We start from the raw sequence: 17,280 nt of genomic DNA, 5'->3' as shown, positions 1-17,280 counted from the left end.
TACCACAACTTGCTCAGTCATTCCCCAACTGATGGGCATTCCCTCGATTTCCAGTTCTTGGCCTATAAATATTTTTGTACATGTGGGACCCTTTCTCATTTTTATGATCTCTTTGGGATACAGTCTGAGAAATGATATTGCTGGGTCAAAGGGTATGCACATTTTTGTAGTCCTTTGGACATACTTCCAAACTGCTCTCCAGAATGGTTGGATCAGCTCAGAGCTCCACCAACAATGAATTAGTGTTCCAACTTTCCCACATCTCCAACATTTATCATCTTCCTGTTTTGTCATGTTAGCCACTCTGATAGGTGTGATGGGGTACCTCAGAGTTGTTTTGATTTGCATTTCTCTAATCAGTAGTGATTTAGAGCATTTTTTTCATGACTACAGATAGCTTTAATTTCTTCCTCTGAAAAATGCCTATTCATATCCTTTGACCATTTATCAACTGGGGAACTGAATAGATATTATCTAGGAAAAGCTGACTAAGTTTTCCTACCTTCCCATTCTCCATTTCCCTACCTAGCAGTTCTTAATTGAAAACACCAGGTGCTGCTACAGAGATCTATTCAATGCTTGTGTTGGGAAGAGAGGAGATAAGAATTAGGTTAAGACCAGGTCTCCATTTAAACTTTGTCCAATAATTTAATACAACAATCGTTTACTAAATGCCTGGTAATAATGCCATCTTTCCAGGGAGTTTAGGTTCTACTGGGAGGTGAAAGCAAAGATCTAGTTGGGCTTTTTTTTTTTTAATAGGAGAAAAGAAAAATAGCAGGTGTCACAGCCTGTAGGTGAATCACAAGTGTTAAGAGGAGGTAGAAGATGGTTTCTTTCATGCTGTTTGCTCTCAGTCCTGCCACCTCATATCTGCTTCTAAGACATTTTAAAATATAAACAAGTATTTGTAGTTCTCAAGAGAAAAGACAAATATAAGGTGATGGTATAATTTTTAATAATAGTGCTTAGCGCTTTAAAGTTTGCCACAAGCACATCACATGTGTTCTCATCCTCACAGCCCTGAGAGGCAGGTACTATTAGCCCCATTTTACTGGTGGGGAAACTGAGGGAAACAAAATTAAGTGACTTACCAGAGGTCACTCAGTAAGCAACTGTTTGAGGCAGGATTTGAACTGACATTTCCCTGATTCCAGGTGCACAACTCTGTGCTTTGTCATCTTACTAGGTGATTTTTTTTTTTTTTTGGAAAATATTAATGTCCTTCGACCAAGTTGGGTTTTGATCACCTATTATTTGCGCTCCTTGTTGTTGCCAAAGAAGACCATGCCATCAGAGACATGATGACATGGCTTGCACTTGACTTTGTGTTGAGCGAGGCAGGGTTGTGCAGGTCACCAGCCTCACTTCTCCCCCAGAGCCATCTGAGTCCGGTGACCAGACGTTCATCAGGATGACCGGAGATGGCCAGGATGCAGCGGGAGGCCTTGGGCCCTTTAGGCCAAGGTCTTTGCAGGAGCTCACTTAGGGTGAGGCCACGCCCACTCATTGAATAGGCCGGTTTAAGGAGCAGCCGGGGCATGGCCCCTTCAGTGAGGTACAGAATCAGAAAGACAGGCTGGGAGGGAAACAGCCACAGTTACTAAAGCCAGGAAGGTCCCGAGGGGCCCTTGGGCAGGGGTCCACTGACATCCCGGCTTCAGAGCGCAGGAAGTGTAAGGTATCGGGAGAGGACAGGGCGGGACAGGGAAGGGAAGGACAGGACAGGACAGGACAGGACAGGGTAGGATAGGACGGGATAGGACGGGACAGGACAGGACAGGGCAGGGAAGGACAGGACAGGACAGGACAGGGTAGGATAGGACGGGATAGGACGGGACGGGACAGGACAGGACAGGGCAGGGAAGGACAGGACAGGACAGGGGAGGGCAGGATAGGACGGGATAGGACGGGACGGGACGGGACAGGACAGGACAGGGCAGGGAAGGACAGGACAGGACAGGACAGGGCGGGATAGGACAGGGCAGGACAGGGCAGGACAGGGCAGGGCAGGATAGGACAGGGCAGGACAGGGCAAGGCAGGACAGGACAGGGCAGGATAGGACGGGATAGGACAGGACGGGACGGGACAGGACAGGACAGGACAGGGCAGGACAGGGGAGGGCAGGGGAGGGCAGGATAGGACGGGATAGGACGGGACGGGACGGGACAGGACAGGCAGGGGAGAGGCGAGGGAAGGGAAGGGGCCGGCAGAGCCCGAGTCACCTGGGCACCTCTGGGCCTCCCTTCGGAGAGGAGAAGGAAGGGGAGGCGGAGGCAGTCTGACATTTATCGCGCTTGTTTGGACCCCCAACCCACGGACCCACAGGAGGCGTGGCAGGGCAGTGGCTACGGTGGCCCTCCAACGGAGCGGGAAGCCGGCAGCCAAGACTTCCCAGACACGGCGTGGAGCAGCCTGCGCTGGCCTCGGAGGAGCCAGGCCCGGGAGGGCGGCGCTCACCTCCCCAGTCCTTCCTGCCCTGGGCCGGGGTGGGCGGGAGCCGAGAGGAGGTTCAAGATTCCCTCCCCGCGGAGGGAGGCGGCTGCGGGCCGAGGGGCGGGGCGCTGAGCGCCCACAGGCTCGGAGGCCCTGATTGGCGGCCGCGGCGTCCAATGGGCGGGCGGCGGCCGCCCCCCTCTCCCTGCGGAGGGGGGTGGGAGCGGGAACCGCGCTGGTCTGCAGTGCGAGAGGAGCTCCGCTGCCGCCGCCGCTGCCGCTGTCTCTCCGCCCGCTACAACCGCCGCCGCCGCCTCAGCCGCTGCCGACATGTTCCAGGGGCGGGAGAACGAGGGCGGCAAGCCAAGCTCCAGGTGCGGCCGGACGCGGGACGGGCCGCGGGACAGGCTGAGCCGAGGCGCCGCCCGCCCGGCCCGGGCCACGTTGAGGAAGGAAGCGAGGGGGGCGGGGCAGGCTGGCCCGGGGTGTAGGGGGCCGAGGACGGGGTGCTCGGGCGGAGGGAGGGCTCCGGTGGGCTGAGGCCGGGGCGGGGAGGGGGCCCTGGGGAAGGATCCTTGGGGACCGGAGAAGGGAACAATTAGGGGCGGGGGGAGAGGGGAACAATTGGAGTGAGCGCGGGGGCAGTGGGGGAGGGGAGAGCAGGACGAGGGGAGGGGGCCGAGTTCGGGGCTGGGCTGGGTACGGAACCGGAGACCAGGTGGGTCCCGGGGGGCGTGGCGTCAGAGGTGTGAGCGACGGGGAGGGGGAGGAGGCGTTCTGAGAAGCCTGAGTCTGGGGGAGAGCCCCCGATGCCTGCGGTCTTGGAGGGGTTCCTGAGCGGTGGGTGCCCACTCTCTGCCCCCTCGGAGGATGTAATTTGCTCCAGGTGGAGGTGGGGGGTGGGGTAGTGCTCTATGAAATGATGCCCCGCTCGGGGCACAGGCTGGTGAGCCTTCCACACTTGGGGGAGTCCCCGTTTCCACCGTTTCCTCGCTTTGTTTGCGAAGCTGGCTTGGTAAGGAAATTGCCCTCGGTTTAAAGAACCCTTACCCCAAGGATTCTTAACCCCTTCGGTGTCAGTACCAGGGTGGTGAAGCCCAGAGACAGACCCCCTTCGGAATGTTACAGTAAAATGCCTAAGTTTACAAAGAAACCTGGTTAGATTGAAATACTGTTATGAATTTTTTTTTAAATCACTAAGTCCAGGTTAAGAACAACTGCTTTACCCCTTAGCTTCAGAACTGTGGAAACCCTCCTTGGATAGAGTGAACGGGTCAACTTGGGGCCATTCCTTTTAGAGCACCTTAGAAAATAGGGAATTTTTTAACTGTTGGACCTGGGTTTCCTGGTACTTCATTGAATTTCTTGCTGAAATTAGGTATACAGGCACAATGTGACCTAACAAATAGGATGTTGAATTGATCTGCCTAGCATAGCGCCATAAATATAATAACCCTAAGATCACTTTTATTGTGCTCTAGCAAAATGATATTTAAAATTTTTCTTCTTGTAACTATAGAAATGAAAAGCCCAAGGTACACATGAAGTAAAAGAATCTTTGTGGAGACCAGAAAATTTCCTCAAGCTGAACATTCAGTTGAATATGCAGGGTTGTGGAATTTTAGGGAAGAGTTGTGGTGCCAGGAGTCTTGGAAACAATGACAATGTTTGTGTACTAGCAGAGCTTAGGTGGCTTGTGACTAAGCTCTTATTTCTCTTTTGTAGTTTCTCTCTTTGTGTATGTGGTGTGGGCACATCTGTATAATCATCCATTTAGTTTGTCGCACTTTTCAAGATGCTATTGAGTGCTTAAATCTGATTTGTGAAACTTTATTTTGCACATTTTGCCCTTTTCCTGAATATATAGGAGATACCCTTATCAGATGTATCCTGGCTCTTTGATTTTTGATTCAAAAAATAAAAATCTCTACATACATTTTGGAGATAAGTTTGTGTTGGTATTGCCTCAAGGAGTCATCTGCAGCTACTTAATGGCTGAGCTTGTGTCATAAATTTGCAATTATTCAGCTCAAATATGGAAATATTCTTGATTCTGTGTGTCTAGCGTACTGAGATCTTTGCCCTGTAGCATACATTTCACACTTCTGGTGGCTTTTCTTCGTTTTGTTTTGCAAAAGGAAAATGCCTTCAGTTCATAGTTGCAGGAGAAAACAAACCAGAATTTCTTTGCAGATTTATATTTAGGAGCGGAGAAGTGTCCCTCCCAAATTGTAATTGTTCTAGGTAAATGGTGATGTCTCAACTTTAATGCATTTTTGTAGATAACTTGAGATTTGAGTTGTTTCTACCTTCTTCCTTTGAAGTGAGTCACAGAATTGTATTCTTCCTTTATAGGCACTTCTTAATATTCATTAACATTACTTGTCATCCTTTTGTTTTTTCTAAAGGATTAGGTTGCTTAAAGGGATTCTAAAAAGATTTTTATGTGGCATAATGATATATCTGTCATTAATTATTAGTCGAATCTTTCTGAAAGCTTTAAAATCTACATTTTAAAGAATTTGGTTTGGGCCTGACTTCCTTTGCTGCTACCAGTAGAGAAAGAAACACTATTTGCAGTCCATACTCCAGCTTAGTTTTCTCCCCAAATGTTGGAAGAGACTTGTGGAATTACAGGTATTGGTTTTTTAAAAAGAAAAATTTCTCATTATGATTGACTTTTGAATTTTTTTTACTCATCTGTTTTTGCTCCATAATTTGAATTGCATTTTTGTTTTTTATTTTATTTTAAAATAAAATTTAAATATTTTATTTTTAAAAGAACAAATTCTGCTAAATTTAATTTTTAAAGTAATGTGTGAGTGAAAACAAAGTAGCAGTGTTTTACCCTTTAATAGAAATCCAGAGAGCATAACCCATGAAAAACCCTCTATCGCCTTTCATGCATACTATCAGATTGGTCATCTGATGGTAAATCAGATAGGATTAGAAAGCTGAGAAGTTAAAAGAACAATTACTATGGATCTTATGTTTTTATCTAAGTTTCTGTTAGTTCTACAGGCTGATCTGAAAACCAGAATTATCTGCTTGTACTAGGTTGCAGGAATCCTGCAATTACATAACATGTGTAGAACTTAAATTATTGGTACTACTTTTGTCTCTTTGAGTGAGCTGGCTTCTATTACTTTCTAGGCATTAGGAATTGACCAAGTATTTTTGAAGCTCAGGATATTTAGAATAATAATCTGTAGCTAAGATATTTTTGTCTTTCAGCATTCTTTTTTTCTCAATTATTTTTTCTATGATGTTATTTTATATGCCCGAGTTTTTAGTATATGACAGTAGAGTCTTTATAAACATCCCTATTCTTTAAATCAGTCACATTACCAAGTAAGTGACATATAAATTGATGTTTCCTCTCCTTTAAAATTTCTTATCTCTTTTCATGAAGTAAGCAAACATTTCTTTGAATGGTGGCTTTACATTATTTTTGAAATACTAGAGGAAGGAAAGTATGCTACTGTTACTCTTTTATCCTTGGGAGAAGTGAATGTCATAACTTTATGTAGTACTTAGCTTTTGCATACTTTACCTCATTTGCTTCTCAGCATAATTGTAATAGAGGCAGGGGGTAATATTGTATAGTCAGAAACTGAGATTCATGCACGTTAAGTAACTTGTCCGGTCATTCAGTCAGTAAGCATTTATTAAGTGCCTTCTGTGTGCCAGACACTATGCTAAACACTAGAGATACAAAGATAGGCCAAAAAGACAATCCCTGCCCTCATAATCTAATGGGGGAGAGAAAACATACAAATGCAACTATGTACAAACAAACTATACACAGTATAAATAGGAAGTAAGGGAAAGTAAGATATCATAATATATGAGTGGAAACTTGCCCTTTCCCAGCCATCTTAAGGGAAGCATTTCTTGAATTACTGGAATTTTAACGGTTTTCAGTAATTAAGGGAGAGGAATGATTTCATAGGAAGTGGTGGGTTATTTCTGCAGTCAAGAAGAATTTTGAAGAGCTAAAGGAAGCCTTAGAGGATTGGACTAGAGGAAAATACACATACGCTATGTGTATATGTGTACATAATATGTATATATATATATATTCAAAAATCTGTATTTTAATATACATTGTGTGTGTGTAAGTCAGTGAACATCACCATTACTTTTAAGCCAAGTGTCATATAAACTGCATTTAACGTGAAAGACAATGGTGAACCACTAGAATTGTTGAACAAGTCAGATGGTCTACGTAGTGGGTAAATATAATGTGAATTTAATCCCTGATTTTGAGTATTGGTTGAAAAAGAAAATGAAAGTAAAGAGAGCTATAAAAAGATTACAGTGATTCTGGCATGAGATGAAAGTACCTGAATAGTTACTTGGTTATAGAGATGAAAAAGAAGGGTTAGGTTCAAAAACTAGTGTAAACTTAATTGTTTATTTTACAAATGGCCACAATTAATTTCAAATGCACTAAACCCAAACCTGATGCTCTACATATAGTGAAATAGTGTCAAATTTGGTTCAGCTTGGAGAGTTTAAATCCCTTCCCTTTAGAAGAGAACTTTCTAGGTCTAGGAATGTTAGACTTACTGTCTAACATTTTTGTTAGGAAGGAAAATGCATAAACTCTAGTTAAAACTAGAACCGTAGTGACTTATGTTTGTTGGATTCAAAATAACATATCCACCGAAGTACTTTGTACCTTGCATGCCTTGTTTATAACAGGAAATTAAATCAAACCAAAAGTTTTCCCACCTTCTTACCCTTTCCCCATACCCTAATAATGTCCCTAACAAATCCTTCTCCAGGAAGTGATAACTGCTGAATTGTAAACTTCAGCTTATGCTCTTGCCTGTTCTTTCACTCAAGCAGTCAGGGCTACATTGGCATCATATCAAAAACCCTGGCACTACCAGCTGTTGTACTTGGCTTCTATAGTGTTTACTGCCTGACCCATGTGTATTGTCAAGTTGTGGTGTCTGGCAACCTTATCTCCTCTTTGCAAAGAAATGAATCTGTCATACTATGTATCCTTGTTCTACAGATGATCTGAGAGCTTCCTATTTCTTTAAGTAAATTAGCTTCCTTTCTGCTGTTTTGTAAACACAAATAGTAAGGATATTAGAGGAAAAAAGTGTGGGATTTCTCATTCACTTTGTTGTCAACTCCTAGGCTGCATGAGAAAAAAAACTTGCAGTGACCTAGTTCCTTCAAGTTATAATAAATGTGAAACAAGATCTAGATTTTACCCTTATAAAAATATATTGAGTTATTCTAAATGTCATGCGAGAGGTTTAAAACCAGAATTGGCAGAGATGTCGTGGAAAGAGCACTAGATCTGGGAGTCATAGGAACTAGGTTCCAATTCCAACTCTGCTTATAACTGGGTGACCTTCAGTGCGTAGTCAACAAGCATATAGAAAAGCAAAGCTCAATCTCTGCTCTCAACTGTACACTCTAATGGGGGAGGCAACATGTAAATAACTAAGTAAAGAGGAACATTCAGGATGGATACGGAATAGAAGAAAGCATAGAGGGGAAGGGGAGTTGGTATTTGGAGTGAGTCTTGAGGGAATCCAGGGAAATGAAGGGATGAAGGTGAGGATGCAGACCATTCCAACTATGGGACACTGCGATTGAAACACGGCCAGGAAGATGAGAAATGGAATGTTGTGTTTCAGAAATTGTAAGTGGGCCAGAGTGAGTTTTTAGAGGGCTCATGTTTAAGAAGGCTAAAAAAGGTAGGAAGGGACCAAGTTAAGAAGAGCTTTAAATGGCAAACAGTTTATGTTTGATCCTGGAGGTCAAAAGGAGCCATTGGAATTCATTGAGCAGAGACTGAGTGGCATGATCAAAACTATGTTTTCCAAAAATTGTTTTGGCATTGATTGAGGAGGTAGGAAACTATCACTGTAAACCAGGAGAGGTGATGAAGGCCTATTATGAGTAGAAAGATTGGGACACATATCAGAAATGCTGCGAAAGTAGAAAAGGCAAAACCTGGCCATCGATTTGGATATGTGGAGTCAGGGAGAGAAGAGACTAAAGGATATTAACACTGATTTTGTAGACCTGGGTGATTGGGAATATGATGGTGGCCCTAAACAGGAATAGGGAATTTGGGATGAAGAATGGAGGTTGGGGGGGTGGGAGAAGGTGATGAATTCTGTCTTCTAGATTAATTTAAGATCCAAAATGATATGATACTGGCCTTTCGAATAAGGTTAGAAGCTTTACTGTAACTCATGTTTCTTCTCTTTACACAGGGTAATAAAACCCCCTGGAGGAGACTCAAGCAATGTCTTTGGAACTCCAGAAGAAGTTATTCCTTCAAGTAGACCAAATAGAATGGCATCTAATATCTTTGGAGCCTCCGAGGAACCTCAGAATACACCCAAAAGGTCAAATCCTCCAGGTGGGATTCTCTTTTCGGCTCTCATTTTCCCCCTTTCCTCCCCTTCTCCTTCCCCCAGCTATTACCCTTTTCACTGACTCCCTTGCCAACATTTTCTTTTTTTTCCCCTTTTAAAATTAGGTCTTCTGATATAGGACAGGTCTTATTTTTCAGATTACTCAGGAAGAAAGGTCTTACCTTGTTTCTTTTTTCTTCTTTGACCTGGGAGCTTGAAAGTCTGATCTTGAATACCTACAGGTGAAGAAAAGGACCAGGAGAAATCTTTATCTTAGTTGTATTCTTGTCCCAGTGCCTAGATACTTAGAGTATTAGTCACCCCAAAGTATTTCTCAATATCCAGAAATTAGAATTATCCCACTGTTGCACATTTGAGAGGTGGGGCCTGGGAATGAATTAGATAATAAGCACATCAAGTAGAAGCAATTCTAGAAGCCCCTCTAAAACTGAGCCTAGTTCTTTGTTTAAGAACATGAAATTAAAGATGCAGTGGGCCGAAGGTCATTTTGGAAAATAGAAAAATTTTGAGAAGGAAGTGTTGTTTATGTGCCCTACCTAGAATTCTTGAATACAGTTCATGTTTTTGTTACTATCCAGCTCTAAAACACTCATGAATGTAGAGATTTAACAGTATCAGGACTGGCCTTATAGACTATTTATATGAAAAGATCACGGAATAGTACAGTTCTTTAAAGACTGTAACAAAATTTAAGCTACTTCAAGGTGAATGTACCCAACTAATTTAACACCAGTTTAACAGGATTATTGTTAGGTGCACTCCCTGGAGACTGTTCTGAGTTGCTTTGCAAGGCATAACAGTTAACAGTCATTTGTGGCACAGGATTCAATAAAAAACAAAACTTGTGATAAAAGAAAGATCTTAGTTGTGGTAGGGTTCTGTATCTCAACAGTGGAGCTTCAACTTCACAGCATGGGAGAAATGAACGTAGGAATCATTGTGGATAGGGATTGGAAAACTTTGTTTTATTCATATATGGAAGATTTAGTTGTGTCCGGGGATCATGTCTGCAAATTTGTTACTTTTTAAAATCCCCATTTGAATTTTTTCCTATAGATTTTCCTTTGACAGTAATTCCTGGCAAAATGCCAAACCTACCTCAAAAAAAAAAAAAAACTGACCGGAACTTAGCCACCATTCCTTCAAGGCATTAAAGTGGGGTCTCTTCTCTAACTTTGATCTTGGGTTTACAACTCTTATTGCTGTTCAGTACCCCTCCTCTGTAACGCATCATCTAGATACTCACACACACACACACACACACACACAATGTGCTTTATGTTTTACCACAGTGCAAGGAATCTTAGGACACTTACACTTAGGAGTATGAAGGGAGGCACATTGTAGGTACAGAGCCTAGTTTGGAGAAACAATATATTTCTTGTTTTTGTTCTTTTTTACCCTTCATTTCCAGACCAGGTGTATTTGTTCTCTTATTCTCTTGGTCTTTGAAGAAACATTAATCTCTGACTAATGGAAAGCATAGCTCCCTGCGGTTTAGACTAAAATCCACAACCAGACATTTCTTAGTTTTCCTTAACTAGTTCTATATCTTCCCTGAATTCTGTACCCAGTAATTTCTTTTAGTCTTTTCTGTATTTCTGCCCTTTCCTTCCTCCCAACCTGTTGAATTCTATTTTCACTTTGTTTCTTTCCCAATGAGATCAGGATGATAACCCTAACTAGCATAAATTTACATTTATAAAACTATATTCATATGAAAGTGATCATGTACCTTTTGGCTATAGATGACTAATAGGCATACAGTTAAGGAGAAGTCTCAAGCCTCATTATTCATTCTTCTCCAGTTGCTGCTTTCTATTTGCTGTCACAGTTACTTCTCAGAAGCATCCTTTGGCACAAAAAAGTAATTTCTCAGAAGACCACAAGGTTTCAATTATTTCTGGAATAAAGTACAAACTACTCTGTTTAACATGTAAAGCCTGGATTTCACTTATTTGTTCACTTTTATTATATATCGCTTCCTTTTGTGTCCTCTGTGATCTGGGCTAACAGGACTTTTTGCTGTTCCTTGTATCTAAGACTTCATTCTCCATCTATATCCTTTGGCATAGGCTCTTCTTTCCTGGAACTCATTCCCTTTTCATCTTCACCTCTAGAGTGGTAGTTTTGTATTAGGTCCCTTAGAACCATCCTCACTCCAGTTCAGAAGTTATAACACCTGTTTGATACTGTTTTCTGAAATGTTCTGTTATAGGACATAGCCAGATAAATTACATTGATAGTTTGGAAAGGTAGAGGTGGTAATGGAAAGAGCACCAGACTGAGTCAGAAGTTTTAGATGTGTCTCAGCTTCCAGTGCTGCTAACTGTGAGCTTATCTCTTTGAGCCCCAGTTTCTGCTTCAAACTATAAACCCCCCCATCATCTTGTGATCTTTGGAATGGGGATAATAGCTCTTTTACTTTCTACCTCAGAAACTGGTTTTGAGTAAAGTGCTTTGTAACTATAAAACACCATTTAAACATGAGCTGTTCTGATGTGATTAATTCTACAGGAGGCAAAGGAAGTGGTATCTTTGAAGAGCCTACTCCTGTGCAGGCTCGATATCGTTTGAATCCCCCTGGTGGGAAGACCAGTGACATCTTTGGGTCTCCAGTCACCATTACTGCACCCTTAGCACACCCAAACAAGCCCAAGGTATGGACTTCTGGCATTCAGATAGCTGGGGCTGGAGCCAAAACAATAAAAGTTTCTCCCAACAGATTCATTAAAGAATTCTCAGACATGGAGGACTGAGCTATTGGAAAGCAACAAGTTTATTATTTTCCTACATGTAGCTGTCAGTTATATAAAGTTGTGCATCTTCCATCATTAGTCATCTATCTTTTGATATCAAGAAAGAATCTTGAAAACAATGAATCTCTGAAAAGAAGTCTTAGAAGAATCTTAACTTTGACCACAGAGAGCCTCAAAATACAGTCAGTCTTTTAATTCTAAATGTAGTCAGAATGTTCATAAAATTAATATATAAAAAGTGAATGTACAGAAGAAAGTCAGTTCCAGAAACATAAAATTGAAGCACCTTTTTCTTTCCACTAAGTGTATAGCCTAAAAATTCCTTCTTTCTGCTCTTTGTTATATCTATTTCTGAAAGAAAGGTCAGTTTGAGTACTAGCTGTCTAAAGTAGGAAATAATATGAGCCATATATTTTTTACTATAGTATCCTAAACTAAGTCTCTTCTCTATTAAATTGCTTGTAGCAATGTGTCCTTCTGCCTCAGTATTTTACAGTATTTTGAGAAATCATCTTGAAAATCTAGACTTTGAAAATGACTTTTTTGCTTTTGAAGATGCTGATTGAATCCATGTATATGGCCTTTATTTAGTGAGAGATCAAGTCATTGAAGTCATTGATAGCTTTATGAAGATGTCCCATAGCCTGTGATAAATTTGACTTTCTTTTGGTTCTTTGTTCCAATTTGTCTGTGTTTGATAAGGCAACTGGAACTCTGAGACAATCCTGTAGAAACCTAGAGAAAATCTTTGATATTAACAAATTATTTTCCTTAGGATACTCCTACATACCTTATCCAGCCAACAAGGTGTATTCTGTAATCTGAGAGCCTAGAGCAACAAGCTCACTGCCATTGCCAAAGTTTATTGTGATCTGGGCAGTTTTTATATCTTTGTGACTTGACAGCCCAAAGATGACTTGTAACAGAATAGAATGGAACTTGCAAGAAGGAGCCAGGTCAACATTCCAAATAGCAAATTGTAATGGGAGAGAAAATTGGAGTTAGCTTAGCCCTGATGGAAAGATCCCTGCTGATGTCCTTCACTAGTTCTTCTACTCTTAAAAGCTGTGTGAAGGGTAAAGCAGATTGGTATGAATGTGTGTGGAATAAGCAGAAGCATAATAGTTCCTGTTTGACTTTGAAGAAGACACTCTATAGGTCCTAGGATGAAGTCTTGACATGACTCTGCTTGCCTTATTACAGGATCATATTGTCTTATGTGAAGGTGAGGACACAAAATTGCACCTCAAAGGTGAGAAGATAATTTCCATTCCTTCTCTGTCCCATAAAAGATGCATTCAGTGCACGTTTATACTGTATTTTCTGGTGCTTTAGTGTTTTTGTATTATTATGTTGTTGTGGTAATTGTAATGCCTTTATTCCAGGGGATGGATGACCCTAGCCAGAGGTGTAAAGGTTAGTTAGTTAGAACCAACATGAGGATGCCATCTAGGCTGATGAGCTGGTCTTACTGTTGTACTTAAAAGTACTCTTACTGTGCTATAGAGGACTCTGGGTATGTGCCTTGAACATTAAAAAAACTGTTCCTCTGTTTCTACCAAGTTAGTAGACTCAAAGAACTGGTCTGTTTAAAGTAGGAAGTTGTTACAGGCAAGATTTTATCAAGTACCTTCAAGTCAAAAATCACTGGATAGGTAAATGTTTGTAGTAGTTCCTGGGGAAACATCTTTTTAAACTAAGTTCCTTAAATAAATTTCCTGGTTATTCTAATTCATCTATTCCTTAGAGATGAATAAGATCTCAGGAAAATACTTGGAGCAGCTCCAAAAAGGGAAATGTTGTAGCCTAAGATAGTATTGGGAAAAATCTGTTGCTATCTTCCCTATGCCAGACCTCTTAGAAATAATTCTTATCCTCACCCGAGTCAAGTCTGAATTCTTGAATTCTGTATGTAAATATTTAACTCACTGTGTTAATGACATTTTGACCTTATTACACAGCTACAGAGAATACACAGTCTTCAAGAGAAGGACACGATGAGAAATGTGACAAAGGAAAGGAGGAACAAGCCAAGGAAACTGAGTCTAAACTCAAGATTGACAACCATGAGCCCAGGTTGGGCCCCAGGCCTCGCTCCCACAACAAAGTCCTCAATCCACCAGGTGGCAAATCCAGCATCTCTTTCTACTAAAGGAAACTAATACCAGCATCTTCAGACTAGAATGTCTTCTGTTAGGGTGTCAAGGTTTATAGTTTCTAATTAGTACAAGTTGGGATAGGGTGGGGAGGGGAGGGATTGATGATTTATGTGAAGATTTTCATGTAGCTTGCTGCTCAAACTTGACTTCTACACAAGACCAGGGGACACGCAGCCTTTCAGGGAATAGAGAAAACAAATTTTGTGGGAGCAATAAGGAATTCCCCAGGTTTACATCCAAGATTTAGTTCCAAATATGAGTCTTTGATCGAGTGAAAGAAAATGGGGAAAAGAGTAGGATCTTAATGGGTACTAGGAACTTTGGTGGGCAAATGTACATCTAGGGATGGTCCTGTGGCAGTAGCCATTGATAGGATCACTAGGGGATTAAAAACCCATGTGAATGATTGTTGGACAGCTGCCCAAGGAATGCTCCCCCTCCCTTATCTGGTAAAGGGATACAACTTGTGTTTTAGAAGGATAATAGATCATTTTGCTCAGAGAGCCCTTAAATTATAGAGTGATGATACAGGACCTTTACCTTTTCTGGGGGCACTACTAATATTTGAGAAAACGGGTGTTAAATCTGTTGGTGTCCTTTTAAGTTTGCCTCCATGATGCATTGTTCTGCAGACATCCTGTGAGGCTTTTTGACCTCTTTCCCACAAAAGCCAGGGAAAGACTCACTAGGCTGCAACTTGAAAGGGGATATTGGACTTGATTTGACCTCCTGCAAGTGTTAGCCAATTTTCCTTTTCCCTTGTTTGTAGATCTGTTCTTAATGGCAGATTTTTGCACCCAGATCTACCAGGGGCATCTGTACCTTTGTCATCTAGAAGCCCTTGGCCTGATCTTAGATCAAAATGCCTGCCTTACATAAGACAGTAAGTTGGTTCTCTTATTAACCGATTTTTAAAAGGAGTAATTTCTCCCTGCCACTCGCATAAGCCTTAAATGCCTTTGACTGCCTCCGCAGTTCACCAGTGGTGTGAACATACTACTTTCACAAACCACACTTATTTTCTAAAGGGGGGAATGAGGCCTTCCAGTCTTTTGTAAAGGCCTTATTAACCTGTTTGATTTCTTTCTGATATTTTGGTTGTTCATATTTTTCTAAGACTTTTTTTACTGTAATCAGTTGATGGGGGAGGAGAGCAAATCTTTAGTTCTTCAAAATAAACATTTTGGACAGTATTTAAAGAGCCATTTTTAATGCTGTTCAAATACCAGCTTCACACACTGCTGATAACTTTGAACCATATATGACACCTTAATTACATAGGTACACTAAAGAGTAAACAGAAAATTCCCTTGTGTGAGTGATTACTCACTTTGGGAATCTGTGCCATCTTCTGCCCAGTGAAACTACAAACATTAGATATAGAAATTAACTAGATCTATTACCAGTGGATAAAATAGGAGATTTTCAAGTGAAGATAATAGATTACAATTTTCTTGAGGCTGTTCTAATCACATTAACTATAGAATCGTGTCCCTTCAATCCATTTAGGGAAATGTACCTCAGTCACACTAAATAACACTATATTTTACAATTCCATACCTCTTGCATTTTGGAACATCTGTTATTACTGTGCAAGTAGAGCAGATGAAGTTTCATGATGGATATCTACGAGGTGAGCAGCAAATTCTGGAAATACTGTTCTACTTAGAATATTTAGCAAACTGATACCTTGTAATAATAAGCACCCTTTGTCCTCAGTATTTAAGTGCCTGTAGGAAATTGCTATTAAACACTTCTTATTTGGCAAATTAAGGGGAACTGGCATATGGGATTTGTTAGCCAAAGATTTTACCTCTTGAGGGTTCCCTGATCATTTTGAAAATTGCTTTATAGCCACGATAAACCTGCTGTTTTCCTATGAGCTTGTGAAGTACAGACAATACCCAGTTTAACTAATGGGCTGTGTTCTAAGATTTTGGAAGTCACTTGTTTGAAACTAGAAAATCATTTTTATGTAGAAACAATGTTGTAAATGGTGAATTCTTAGGCTAGATAACAGAAGTCTACTTAACTCAGAATGTCACTAAACTCTGGAACCTAATCACTATTTATAACAGTATGTCTATGGGAGTACGCATTACAGTGGCAAAAACATACCTCATTAGCCACATCTCTGGCAATATACTTCCCTTTTTTCTACCTGAATTCTGGCTCTAAGCGACTAGTGGTGATTCCTAGAACAAGAGTTCAAGTAGAACGGGGTGGTGAGTGAAAGGGATAAAATACCCAGTGAGGAAGATGAGCAGAAGTGTTGTTCTAAATAGCAGCCATAGGATAATGTTTTCCCTTCCCTTGTAACTTTTTCCTTGTTTCCTGATGTATCTTGCTGCTGTGGACTCTGAAACTGGGTGTGGAGGGGCTCTGGAAGGGTGGGGAATGAAAATAGCCCACAAAAATGAGATTGGCCAGCAGGAAGAAGTGTTAATGCATCTGTGCTCATTTGTATGTAAAGGAGGTACATGTCTTGCATTTATTGAACTGTCTGTATTTGGAAGATCCAAAGATTTAGCATCCTACTCTCAATCTCTTCTAAAATGCATTAAGAAATTAATTGTCCTTGTATTTTTTTTTTATTATGCCTTAAAACTTGTTTTTTAAATGCAGTTGGTGCCAACATTTTCTCTAGAACTATGTCAAGAAACTTTGTGCTTTTATTTTACAGTGTAATTTTGATGGGGGCATTTTCTTACTTTTGCAGGGCAGAAATGGGAATAACAGTTACATTAAACTTGGCAATCATGTAGTCAAAATCTGTTTTTGTGTTTTTCTTGACAGACCCTCCTTCAGAATTCCTGAAATTAACTTTTTTTCTGATAAAATGGGGGTTGACATTTTCAACTCACTAGCAGGTGGATATTCTCTCTCAAAGTGAATTGGTCATTTTCACTTTTTCCTACAAATTGTACATTTATTAAACACCTTAACTTTTGATAGGATGAGCGTGCCAGTGTTATTTCAACTGGTATTTTTAGTAAAGTCGCAAATGATTTCCCATATTCATCCTTACTTTAAGAGTGTAATCTGTTTATTATGCTGTTTCATGTCTTGGTAACAGAAACTATTGAATTTGCCTATATGCTTACTTTGGAAGTATTTAGTTGGAATGACATTTATGGAATTAGATATGGTGCTACTAAGCATATTTATGGTCTTCGACCACTTGAGAACTTAGAGAACGGGGGTGGTACACTGCTTTCTTCTTGGCAGGAAAAGAATTTAAGTATAATGGGTTATCTGAAAGAGGTATCCAATTTCATAGATTAATTTTTTTGTATCTGTCTAGTGTCACTGTGCTGATTAAATAGTTTTTGCACACATAAAATTTGTACAAATCCTTCTTTAGTACTAGCTGGCATTTATAATACTCTTTAAGGTTTGCAGAGTGCTTTCTGTTCCTTTTTGTTTGGTCCTTCGAACATCCCTGAGGATAAGAGCTACTGGTATTGATCCCCTTTTACAGGTGAGGAATAGTCATAGAGAACTTAAGAGAC

General features: G+C 40.9%; 1 protein-coding gene across 1 annotated transcript; it reads left to right on the top strand.

Moving 5' to 3' along the window:
- Positions 1-2,639: 2,639 nt before the first annotated feature.
- Positions 2,640-16,539, top strand: JPT2 (Jupiter microtubule associated homolog 2). Its single transcript, XM_072599971.1, has 5 exons — positions 2,640-2,811; positions 8,686-8,834; positions 11,368-11,510; positions 12,813-12,861; positions 13,571-16,539. The coding sequence occupies exons 1-5, from the start codon at positions 2,768-2,770 to the stop codon at positions 13,759-13,761; spliced, it is 576 nt and encodes a 191-aa protein (XP_072456072.1). The 5' UTR covers positions 2,640-2,767; the 3' UTR covers positions 13,762-16,539.
- Positions 16,540-17,280: the final 741 nt, after the last annotated feature.

The sequence above is a fragment of the Notamacropus eugenii genome, chromosome 1 (assembly GCF_028372415.1).
Source record: "Notamacropus eugenii isolate mMacEug1 chromosome 1, mMacEug1.pri_v2, whole genome shotgun sequence".
NCBI classification, from domain to species: Eukaryota; Metazoa; Chordata; class Mammalia; order Diprotodontia; family Macropodidae; genus Notamacropus; species Notamacropus eugenii.
The sequence above is the reverse complement of the archived record's forward strand: the minus strand, read 5'-3'. Positions and strand labels throughout refer to the sequence as shown.

Coding starts and splice junctions, on each gene's coding strand:
- JPT2 (XM_072599971.1), top strand. CDS start 2,768: ATGTTCCAGGGGCGGGAGAACGAGGGCGGCAAGCCAAGCTCCAG. Junction 2,812..8,685: donor GGCGGCAAGCCAAGCTCCAG/GTGCGGCCGGAC, acceptor CTCTTTACACAG/GGTAATAAAACCCCCTGGAG. Junction 11,511..12,812: donor CACACCCAAACAAGCCCAAG/GTATGGACTTCT, acceptor GCCTTATTACAG/GATCATATTGTCTTATGTGA.